Raw genomic sequence first — 12,244 nt, 5'->3', positions numbered from 1 at the left:
CACACATTCTCATGCCCCGGCACAGATGGATGTAAACACACACACACACACACACACCCCTGAGGAAATTGGCCTTAGAACATGGCAGTGTCTCAGCTCACACCCTTTGCATGTCAGTGGTTCTTAATGGATAGGTTTCTGCCCAGGCAAGGTAGTTTGAGAACATAGCATACAGGGTCTTGCTGTCACTTGGATGCTGTTTTCAAACATCTGCTCTCAAACTTGCTGTTGGATTGGATGTTCACAGTGGTGGGGTCAGGCAGGTGTGGGAGTTACTAAGAACCCAGGGGAGGAGAAGGGGATCAAGGCAGTGGGGTACAGCCCATGAGTTCTTGAAATCAGCAGACCAGTGGCTGGAGTCCAGACTCCCCCCTGGATGATGGATGGATCTTTAGCCCAGTTATGTAAACGGCAGCCTTGAAGAGATCTCTGAGATTTATAAGCTGGATGAATGCACAGCCCATCAGCCTTAGAGGAATTGGAATTTAGCGGGAAGGTGTAATAATTACACGTGTGGGTTTTCAGTGGTGTTTTAAGGAGGGGGCTCGGTGCCTGGCAGCTTCTGTTCCTCACATCGTTAAACACTAATGCTGCCGCTAACGAGCCGCTCGGTCCCCGAAGCAGCCAAGCGTGGCATTTACAACCCTAGAACATGGTGGGTGAGCATGTGGCCTGCCTCGTAACTGCCTCTCGAGCTACTTAGTTGGAGTTATGGCCTCACTTGCAGAGAGAGAGAGGGGGAAGATGGAATGCAGTTCTGCCTCTGAGTTAGGGTTTTGCCTTTCTCAGCCCATACGTCTTCCCCTGAGAACAGGTGGACAAGCTTCTCTTCATGGAGCCCAAGGAAGAGGAGAGTACGACTCACGAGGCAGAATCCCCTTACACTGTCATCTGTCTTCAGTCTTGAGAAGCCCAGGGCGGTCTTTACAATTTCTAGAAAAAGATATTTTATGTCTGTGTGTCTGCGTGTGCAGCCAAGTGAGAAGACAGACAGACAGACGCATGTGCCTTAAGATGGCTCCTTGACTACTTGAGGAAACCGGGGAGGCTGTGTCGGATAGGCTCTGTTTCAAGCTCCTCCACTCCTGTCCAGAGTCTGACCCATGACATCATGGCCTGCTGATGTCCTAGAAGCTCTTGTTTGACCCCTTCCAGTCTGTGCCATCTGGCCATTGCCCTAGTGTCTGGGAAAAGCCGGCTTGGGCAGTCCTAGTTTTTCTTTTTAAAACTAACACACACTCTCTCTCTCTCTCTCTCTCTCTCTCTCTCTCTCTCTCTCTCTCTCTCTCTCTCTCTCTCTGTGTGTATACACATGCTTCTGTATGCGTGTGTCTGTCTGTCTGTGCCTGTGCACATGAGTATGGGTTTCCAAAGAAGCCAGGGGTGTCATGTCCCCTGAAGCTAGAGTCACCTGTAGCCTCATGCCATCTGGTGTGGATGCTGGGAGTTGAACTCAGGTCTTTGTAAGAAGAGCCTGTGTTCTTAGCGGCTGAGGCTTCTACCCAAGCCGGCAGCCGAGGATCTTTCAAGGGAAGGCTCAAGCTCAGCATAGCTTTAGGGTGAGAAACAAGGTCGGAGGCGCTTCACGTCCCCCGTGTGCGTCCTTAGTTGAGGGGTGTCTGTGGTTTGACATGAGATGAGAAGAAGGAAGTGCACTGCCTTGCCCCCTCCCGTGGGCTCTTGGATTGGAGTGGTCACTCCCTGAGTTGAGGTCCTTCAGGAAGAGACCCAGGCAGTCATCACTGCACACCATTCCTGGATGATCAAGAAGGCTGAGGAGAGGTAAATACCTCGAATGTGTTTCAGAGATGCCAAAGAGAATGGGAGAGCCAGCCCCGGGTCAACGCACACTGAGAAATGCGGCGGTGAGACTGGGTAACCTCTTTATTTCAAATGTATTCCTACCTCATTTTGTCACTTTAAGACCAGTCTCACTAAGTAGCCCAGGCTAGCCTAGAACTTACCATTCTCCTAACTTAACCAAGGTTACAGACTGGTGACGTCATGCCTCTCCCAGATAAATTCTTTCCACTGTTGTCTTAGCAAACCTATGAAGGTCTCCTCTATTCAGCCGCCTCACTGAAGAGCAGGCAGCTCGGCAGAGCCTGTGGATCACTCTACCCTGCCTCCCCACACACAACCCCCAAGGAAAGGCTGGAGACAGCTCACCTGTGAGACTCCTTCAGGGTTGGCACTGACTTCCTGAGTCTTTCTCAGCAAAGTCTTTCTCAGCATAGCTAGGGTTATGCAAAGTGAGTCTTGTCTCTGAGGCTTGGCTGTGAGGTCGAATGTGTGCAAAATAATATCGAGGCAGGGTAGCAGTTTGTGATGGCTCTAGCTGTGATATTATCTGCCCCTGAGGGAAGTCACCCAAGTTCTCTCTCTGTTAAACGTTCATTTCTCGAAGCACACATGTCTCCAAGTGCTTGGATCTAGAAAAGGTCTGGGTTTAGTGAATGGCGTCTGTGGTGTTCCTCATCTTAATGGTCACTCCTCAGAGGGCTGGGACACTGCCAGGTTCCCTCTTGTGTTGCCTTCATGGGATCAGAGAACATGGGTTTCATCAACAGAATGGCGTACGCCGAGTGTTCAGCCTGTGCCCATGGCCGGTGACTATCTGCAGCATTTGTCAGTCTGAAATCAGCCTCTTTCAAGGCTGTAAGCAGTACAGTATTTAAGGGGAGGGGTTTGGATAGAGGCTTGGGCTGCAAACCTGCCCCTTGGCTTATTCCTGTGCAACCTTCTGCAAGATATGGAATTCTCTAGATTTCAGCTGTGAAGTCAGGATAACAATGCGTATTTCAGTGAACATAAGCACCGTGTGTTACACACCACGGAGAAAGAAACGTTACTGACAGCTGAACAATGAGGCTGTGCCTTCGGCTCAGAGTCCTCATTGTACGCACTGAAAGAGTTCCTTCACACACATTTCAGCTTGAAGAGGATCGCATGCCGTTCCTTTGAAAGGAGGATACATCGGCTAAGGTTTTACCCAGATACCTTCATCTTCATCTTCAAAGGCTTCCGAGGCATCTGTGGATGTCAAGCTCCGAGGTGGGGTGGATGTTTCCACTCAGCTTCCATCCTCGGAGTCGGCGGAGCTGTGGGCTGCAACATTTTCCTTCAGTCGATGACTTCTGTAGGATTTCCTACTAGGCTGGTGCCATGCTTCAAGTTTGTGTTTGTTTGTGTTGGTGTGTGTGTGTGTGTGCACATGTTCATATGTGTGCATGTGGGCGCCGGAGATCAATCTCAGATGTTGCTCAGAAGCCTTCCATATTATTATTATTATTATCTATTTATTTACTTTTGAGGCAAGCTCTTTCAGTAGGTCCTATTGCCCCACAGCTGGGCAAGCCTGACCAGCCAGGCTCAGGGATTTTCCTGACTCTATCTCTGCAGTGCTGGGATAACAAAGGCTCCACCATACCCAGCCTTCACCTGGATGCTAGGGCTTGAATTCAGCTCCTCATGCTTGTCCTGCAAATGCTCTCCTGGCTGAGCCATCCCCCAGCCTCTGAACTGACTGCCATGGGGCTTTCTGCCAGGTTGATTACCAAGCTTCATGTTCTATCTTGTGACAATTTCACACGTGCAGTTTATTTTGCTCTGTGCATTCCCTGTCTCTCCCTTCTACTCTGTCTTGACCCTTCTCAACAAGTCTGCCCAACTTTCATGTCTTTCTTTTCTATAACTGGCCCACTGAGTTTAATTAGAGTTGCTGGCAAGAACATGGGTCTGGGGCTACTGGTGTATCAGTGACTTAACCAGTGGTGGCTCGCTTACAAAAATGGCTTCCCTTCTCCAGCATCAGTTAACTTTTACTGGCTTCTCATGGGCTTCCCCACTGTCCGTGCTAGAATGCAGACTGGCTGGATCTAGGATGGGTGTTATGCAGGCAGCTACAGGCGCTACGGGTTCCTGAGCTCACAGACGTGTCATGTCGGAAGACAGCGTTTCGCAGCCCCTCCTGCCCCTCGTGCCCTTTCTGCCTTCACTTCCCTCATGGTCCATGAGTCTCTGGGTGGTGGTGATAGAGGTGACTGGTTCCACATGCATCGAGTTTTAATGCAAGTTCTTTCTCAATCTCACGGAAGCCTTGCGGTGGGTTGAGCCTTGGAACATCAGGTGTGGCCGGTGACCACACTCAGCCACAGAGAACAACTGGTTCCTCACCTTCTTCTGGATGCTGGCTGACAGATGACACCTTTATCTCAGAGGTGTTGCTGTCAAAAGCTGAAGCATCCCCGAGGGGACGGTACAGGGACTAATCTTCCTTCCAAGCAGAGAATGGGAAGAAGAGAAGCGGATCCCATTCTCTTTCTTCTTAGAGAAGCTTTTCTAGTAGGGTCTATCAGCTATGCTTAATAATGTAGCATTATGACGTTTTCATACATGAATACCATGCATTTGATCACGCTCATCCCCCATGTCCTCTCATGTCCACATCCGTGCTGATCAACCTCTTTCCAAAGAAACGCCCGCTATTTTCATTTCTGTTATCCCATCATCATCATCATCATCATCATCACCATCATCATCACCACTACCACCACCACCATCACCATCACCATCATCTCCAGTGTATGTGTGTGTGTTGCCTACATGTATGTTTGTGAACCGCATGTGTGCCTGTAGAGGCACAAAGAGAGTGTCCAATCCCCTGGAACTGGAGTTACAGATGGCTGTGAGCCACCATGTGGGTGCTGGGACTTAAACCTTGGTTCTCTGTAAGAACAGAAAGGGCTCTTATCCAATGAGCAGTGTTTCCAGTGCCTGGCCTCCCTCCTTCCCTCCCTCTCTCCCTCCCTCCCTCCCTTGGTGAACCAGTCAGTGAGTTTCCCTAGGATTGGTCTCCGAGGCTGGAGTAAGGTCACTAGGAGCTGCCAAATGTGAATGCTTGGGGATGATGTCTTCAGTCCTCTGGGGACACCCCTAAATGGAGACTTGTGGGACCAAGTGTGGAGTGGGTTTAACTTTAGTACAAGCTGGCAGAAGTGTTCTCTGTGGGGTTCACCGGGTTCAGGGAGTTGTACCCACTTGCCAGCCTTGGTTTAGCCTCAGTTTAGCTGCTTGGTGCTGTTTGAATGGGTTGATGTGCCTCTACCACTTCTGGGCTTTTGTTTACACTCCCAGTGACTGATATTGTCTAACACATTTTCAAATGTGTGTCTTCCATCTGCATACGGCCCTTTGTAAAAGGCCTGGGAGCCTTTGTTCCTGTTTAATGCTGTTATTTCTGTTAATTGTTGAGTTGCAAAATTGTATCCTTTGTCTGTTGTCTGTGGGAGATGATCTGTCCCAGCTTGATTTGTCTTCCCTTTCCCCCTCCCCTCTCTAATCTGTCTCCCTCCTCCTCTCTCCCTTCCCCTCCCCCTTCATTCCCCTTCCCCTCTCCCCTCTTCACCTTCTCCCCCTCTCCCCTCCCTCTGCCCCTCTCCTCTTCTTCCTCCCTCCCCTCTTCCCTTTCTCCCTTCCCCCCTCTTCCTCCCCCTTACCTACCTTTTCCCTTTATTCTCATTTTGTCTTTTTAAAATTTCTTTACTTTTGTAAAGAAATCTTATGTAGTCTAGGTTGACTGAAAACTTGCTGTGTAGACAAAGCTGGCCTTGAACTCCTGATCTTCCTGCCTCTAGCTTCCAAGCGCTGGGATTGCAGGTGCCCGATGTCCAGCTTCTCTGCCTATTCTCTTTTGATGAGCAGAAAGAAGCTTGTCACTGGATGAAGCTCATTCATAGGGGGTTTTCTTTGATTGTCCTGCTCTGTCTTCCGCAGGGCTCAGCCTGTTCCAGAGCCAGTTCACTTTGCTTCCTTATCCTGCTTGTAGCTTCCTAGTTCTAACTTTGTATCAGCCCTGAGGTGATTTGTGTGTGGTCCAAAGTGTACCCCGGGCTTCCCACTGCGCCTTCATAGATAACCAGTTGCTTTGGCAACCTCCCTTGCCCCTTGCTTTGCACTCTGTTGGCTCTTGGAGGACATGCCCACTTTTTGGACTTCTGTTGCAGTCCATTGGCCAGCATGCCTATCTGCTTTCAGATGCACTCCGTCTTGATTTATGGAAGCAATTGCTGGGGGGTCTTAAATGCTGACTGTTTGACGGCTCTGGCTTGTCTAGGTTTTCACATTTTCTTTTACATTTTAGGATGTGCCCATTCACTTCTATCAAAAGGCCTCATAAAATTTTGATAGGAATTGTATTAAATCTATGCATCAATCTGGAACAAATTGAAACCCTAGGAGTACCAGGTTTTCCAGTGGACATTTATAGTTTATCTCCACAATTATTTAAGTCTTATTTCCTCTCAGTGGGTTTTTGAAAACAGTTTCCAGTTCTGCCTAGGGTCCTTTAAACTCACCCCTACATACTTTTTAGTCCTGCTGCTGCTGTTTAGACACACGACCGATTCTCGTACCTGACCTCGCTACTCTTTGCTCTTGGTATATTTTATTCAGGGTTTTATGGCTTTTCTTTCTTACACCCCCAGCCACCTGTGGTTCTCGAGGCCACCTGCAATTCAGGTGTTATTACGATCGTATTTCACAACACGTTTATGCCAAACTTGCTCATTTATTCTCGTGTTGTTTTAGTTAGGGTCTCTGCAGCTGAGATAAGAACACTGGTCAAAAGCGACTCAGAGAGGAAAGGTCACAGACCATTACTGAAGGGAGTCAGTCACACCAGGAGCTCCAGCAGGAAGATGGAGGCAGGAATTGAAGCAGGGACCACAGAGGAATGCTGCTCACTGCCTTGCTTCAGGGCCTTGCTGTGTTATTGGCCCGGTACGACAGACCTGTCCAGGCATGGCACCACCAGGAGTGAGCTTGGCCGTCCTACATCAATTAACAATGAAGAAAATTCCCTAAGGCGTACCTACAGGCTGATCTGATGGAGTTAATGTCTCAATTGAGGTTCCCCCTTCTCAGCTATGTTAGGATTAGCCACCAAGCGCTGGAGGGATGGCTCAGCGGTTAAGAGCACTACCCAAGGTCCGGAGTTCAAATCCCAGCAACCACATGGTGGCTCACAACCACCCGTCATGAGATCTGACACCCTCTTCTGGTGTGTGTGAAAATAGCTACAGTGTACTTACATATAATAAATAAATCCTTGGGCCAGAGAGAGCGGGGCTAGAGTGAGCGGAGGTTCTGAGTTTAATTCCCAGCAACTACATGATGGCTCACAACCATCTGTACAGCTACAGTATACTCATATACTTAAAATAAATAAATCTTTTAAAAAAAGATTAGCCATCAAATATGTTTCGAATTTTGATAAGGGGGAGGGTTTAATTTATCTGCAGTTTAACTACCAGGCCAGTGCCTTTTCACCGTGCTTGCTGTATCTGTCCTTGGACATTTGTGTACTGTGTGCAGTGATACCTGGGACTTTCTCTGGTCCTACTACTGGACATCTCTGTGTTATTCTCAGAGGCATCCCTTCCAGGTGTACCCAACCTCTTGGTGATGCAGCAGGATACTGTTGTCTCCAGTGTTCACACACGAGAATCTCACAATTCATTTACAGAAAATACCAGCATGTTTGGGGAGGCACCGAAGAGACTCTTCCGCCCCACCGGAGGAGGTCTGATAGACGAGGGCTGCTGAGGGAGGGAGAATCGTTCTCCTCTGGGGACATGGCTGCTGGCAGGTTGCTCATGGCCTGATGGATGGCCTCCACACCCATGCACATACGGACGGCACTGATCAGGGGTTATTAATAATAAGACATGAAGTTGGGAGGAAGACATGGCATAGGTTCTAGAGGGAGGTCCACAGATATCGCGGTGGACACATAATAATCAATACACATTATATAAATGCATGGAACTTTCAAAGAATGCAAATATTATTAAAAAGCTCACACACGAAACCTTCTCTCCTCTCTCCCCCCACTGTGCTGCAGGAAGCTGCTTCTCCACAGCCAAGGAGCTCACGGAGGAGATTTGGGCCTTGTCGTCAGAGCGGGAAGGGCTAGAGATGTTCCTGGGCAGGCTGTTGGCACTCAGCTCCAGGAACAGCAGAAGGCTGGGCATCGTCAAAGAGGATTACCTCAGGTGCAGGCAGGACCTGGCACTCCAGGACGCCGCCCACAGTGAGTAGCCCCCAGCCAAAGCCTCAGGGCAATGTAGTGCTGATATTATTGGATCCTGTGGCTAGATCACCTTGCTGTGACAGTGGCAGAGAGCACCCAGACAGTTCATGGGGGACATTGTTGGCATGAGCCTTGGGTAACGGGGTAGGGTCACCTGTTAGCTTTTACTTTGCCTTTTTCTGACCTTTTCTGCTCTGCATTTGTTGGTTCATGCTGTGGGCTGTGTAGCTTGCACCCCGGGCACACATCCTGAGCTAGAGGTTCTCCCTTGGTTCAGTCTTCCAAGATTCAGGTCACAGGTCGACAACGGGGGACAGAGAAGGGACTGAGAAGGGACCAGGGGGTGACTCTTCTGTCGGGGTATCCTCTGAGGGTTGATTCTTTCCTCAGGAGAAGGACACGGGTGACATTGGCACTGGCCTACAGAAGGGCCAAAATGCTATTTGCCCTGTGTTCCACTTAACAGGCACCACCTGCACATTCCACACATCCACGTCGGGGAAGACCAGTGCTCAAAGTCCAAACAAGGAACCACAGCTCCAGCTGTCAGGGCGAGGCCTGCCACTGTGGGATGAGCAGACCAGGCTTTAGAGTTCTCCTGAACGGTGTGAGCCGTTGTTCCCTCCCTGTTTGAATCAGATGGCCAGTGATCATGGTCTCACTTGCCAATGAAGCCCCAGCTGGCTCAACATTATTTCCCTTAACTCTTTAAATTTTCTTTATGAAGTATTTAATTTTTGATTTTAAGTTATGCATGGGGGAGGGGGTTGTGCGTGTTAGTGTAGTACCTGAGGAAGCCAGAAGAGGGCGCCAGATGCCCCTGGAGCTGTTGATACAATTTCCATGTGGGGGTTAGAAACAGGACTCATGGTTCTCTGTAAGAGCAGCTCCAGTTTTAACCACTGAGCCCCACTCACTCCCGGGCCCCTCCTCCCTCTTTTAGTGTAGAATAGAGTTTATTTGGGGGCATGGGAAGGGGGGTGAGCAGGGAATAGGGGCAGAGAAAGAGGAGAAGGAGGGGACAGAGGACAGGGACAGGGACGGGGGTGGGGGTGGGGTGGGGAGGAGAATTAGGGGCTGGCCGGGAACACATGGAGAGCGGGACACATGGAGAGTGGGGCGAGGAGGAAGGGAAGAGAGGGAGAAAGAGATCAGAGAGAGCAAAGGGAGTCAGAGAGAGGAAAGGGTCAGAGAGTCTCTTTTTTGCGTGTTATTTTTGCATTGGTCACGCAGAGGTCAGAGGGCAACTTTCAGGAGTCACTTCTCAGTCCACCTTTACTCGGCTCACGGAGCTTGCATGGGTTTCTGCCCACTGAACTACCTTCTCTCTCTCTCTTTTAGTTTTTCGAGACAGGGTTTCTCTGTGTAGCCCTGACTGTGTAGACCAGGCTGGCCTCGAATTTAGAAATCTGCCTGCCTCTGCCTCCCAAGGGCTGGGATTAAAGGCGTGCGCCACCACTGCCCAGCCATCCCTCTCTCTCTTAAAGGCCAAATCTTTTATTTATTTGTTTGTTTGTTTTGCCACATGCAGCCCAAGGCTGTGTGCGGAGCGTCTGTCCATAAGCACAGTGTGGAGGGAGCTCCGGGGCCCCAGGCCCTGCAGGCTAGCTCATTTCGTCATGACAGACCGGAGCAGGGTAGAGCTCCAGCAGATTTTTTTTTTTTTTTTTTTTTTTTTTTTTTAGTCTTATGAATAAGAAAAACCAAAATGTTTCACAGTGTAAGCACTCAGTTTTTACACAAAACAGGAAAAACGGGGGAATGGATTCTATGGAAGAATAAAGGAGATGTAAACAGATTTGAGCAAATCTAGCCCAACGATGTTTTCATTTGAATGGTGCGTGAGCTCTTAAAGCCATTAATATCTTTATAAAAAAAAAAAAGCGCTGTGCAGTATTTGTGAATCTCATCATTGTTACTTCACTAAATACTTTCAAGATGATGAATAAAACATAAACAAGCGGAATGGGAGATTGTTACAGGAGACGACTGAACTGCAGATGGCTCGTGGTGGGGAATCTTTGTGCTTCGTTCGTGATAGTATTATGCTGGGTCAGCCACCCTCTCCCTGTGGATTTGCTTGCCTGTGCTTGAGGCTGAGGACGTGTGGCTTTAGATCACTCAAATGAACCATGCAAGAGTTGCTAAGAACGTAGGTAACAAAGAAATAAAAAATGTATTTCAGGGGCCAGGGGATAGTTTAATGGGGAAAAGCAAGCATTCTTGCAGAGGACCCATGCTTGCTCCTCAGTTCTCATGGAGTGACACCCTCTTCTGACCTCTACAGGTACTGCACTCACATGTACAGGCATACAGAGGCATATGTGCGTCCACGTAATTAAAACTAAAAGAAAACAAATTCCCGTGTGAATTGAAGCTTCCACCGATTGGAATGTAATAAAACCGAGTCATAGTCTGGGCTCAGCTGCTTTTGGATCTTGGGAAACAGCAACTCAGAAGGAACTCTGTGTCCAAGGTCAAGTGTAGCTCAAGCAAGCAGGAAAGGCAGGTCTGGGTCTGCGTGGGCATGGTGCGCCACAATCTTTTCAGTCTTAAGCCAAATACCTGTTTCTTAGGTTTTAAAATGAAAAACAAAAACAAGAAGACCAACAATCATGTGAGCGATTTGTGGGAGAGGGTTATATACACACACTGAATGCGGTGCCCCCAGAAGCTAGAAGAGGGCGTTGGATCCCCTGGAACTGAAGTTGCAGGCACTTGTGGACCTCCAGGTGTGGGTACTGAGACCTGAACTCAGGTCTTTTGTAAAAGCACTACATGTATTTGATTGCTGAACCATCTATGCAGCCTATAGATAAAATTTCTTAAGGGGAAACTAGGAAACGAGCAACATATGAGTTTAGGTTTGCACGCCCACGTGAGTGGGGGGTCAGGGGTCAGAGGTCAACCTTGGATGCCATTTCTCAGGCACCCTAAACTTTGTTTTAAGATCTTCCCTAACCTGGGGTTTACCTATTTGGTTAGACTGGCTGGCCAGAAAGCCCCTGGGATCCTTCTGTCTCCACTGTCTCCACTGGGATTACAAGTGTCTCATCTCACCCGGCTTCTTATGTGGGCTCTGGGGATTGAACTCGGGCCCTTGTGCTTACCACTAAGCTATATCTGTACCCCAATATAAAACATTTTAAAAATGTGATTTCTAACAGTGGCTGGAGAAAGCTGTGTTGGGATGGACAAGCAGCTCTTAGGCTCAGGGATGTGAGTCCTCTTGTTCTTCCGAGCTTCTTTATTAGATGACACCAGATCCTGCCAGGAGGCAAAAGACAGAACATGGCTGTCCCTTCACCGCTCCCTGTAGGGTTCTGCATGTGACTTCCTATTATCATCGTTGTTCTGAACTTGACCTTGGTACATGAGGACAGTCAGCTGCAAGGGTAACAGGAGCTGCCCTTACCCTGGGCAGCTGAGTACCTCTTGAAGTTCTAGGATTCTCTTTCTGTAGAAGGAGGAAACCTTTTCTTGTTTAAGGACCAGTCAGCAGTATTGTTCATATGAAGGACTCTTACTGGTAGGAAGCAACATTGATAGCCACCAGAGATGGACCAGCTTGTCTCACTGAGGAGATGTCCTTGTGCCTTCTGTCCCTGGCTAGCTTGTACATTCACTGAGAACTGAAATACTGCCTCTGAGTCTTATTGGGGTATCCCAGGACCCAGCATGGTGGCCTTGGGCCACAAGCCTATGTTCATTTTGGGGGGCAGGAGAGTGATGTAAAGTGTTTGTTTTTTCTTCCTTGGTTTGGATTGTGGATACAGACCTCAGATCTCCTTGAGAATGGTGACAAGGGGGACTTTCCTGAAGATGATAGAGTGGTCCCCTTTGGATAGTTATTGGTTTGCTTTATCTTTGAGGCAAGGTCTCCTATAGTTAAGGCTGGTCTTGAACCCCATGTATAGTTGAGGGTGATCTTGAATTCCTGATCTTTCTGCATCCACCTCCTTAGGGATCATATTCGGGTCCTGCAGTTCCTAAGACCTAGTTTGTGCTATACTAGAATTGAACATCGGGCTTTGTGTACAGCGGACAAATAACTCTGCCAGCTGAGCCGCTTCAGCCCTGAGTTGGATGTTCAGACTGGGGTGATGGGAAAGGTGCAGAAGCACAACAGTCTCAAGGGCAAAGGGCAACACT

At 48.7% G+C, this 12,244-nt stretch overlaps 1 protein-coding gene across 1 annotated transcript in view; it reads left to right on the top strand.

The window, feature by feature from the left end:
- Disc1 (DISC1 scaffold protein) overlaps nucleotides 1-12,244 on the top strand; it is a 210,771-nt gene that overhangs the window by 103,868 nt on the left and 94,659 nt on the right. Inside the window, exon 9 of the mRNA XM_021170050.3 lies at nucleotides 7,904-8,092. Within this exon, the coding sequence (XP_021025709.1) occupies nucleotides 7,904-8,092 (189 nt within the window). The remainder of the gene's footprint in view (nucleotides 1-7,903; nucleotides 8,093-12,244) is intronic.

This window comes from Mus caroli, unplaced genomic scaffold (genome assembly GCF_978045245.1).
Source record: "Mus caroli unplaced genomic scaffold, Mus_caroli_1 scaffold_10, whole genome shotgun sequence".
Classification (NCBI taxonomy): domain Eukaryota; kingdom Metazoa; phylum Chordata; class Mammalia; order Rodentia; family Muridae; genus Mus; species Mus caroli.
The sequence above is the reverse complement of the archived record's forward strand: the minus strand, read 5'-3'. Positions and strand labels throughout refer to the sequence as shown.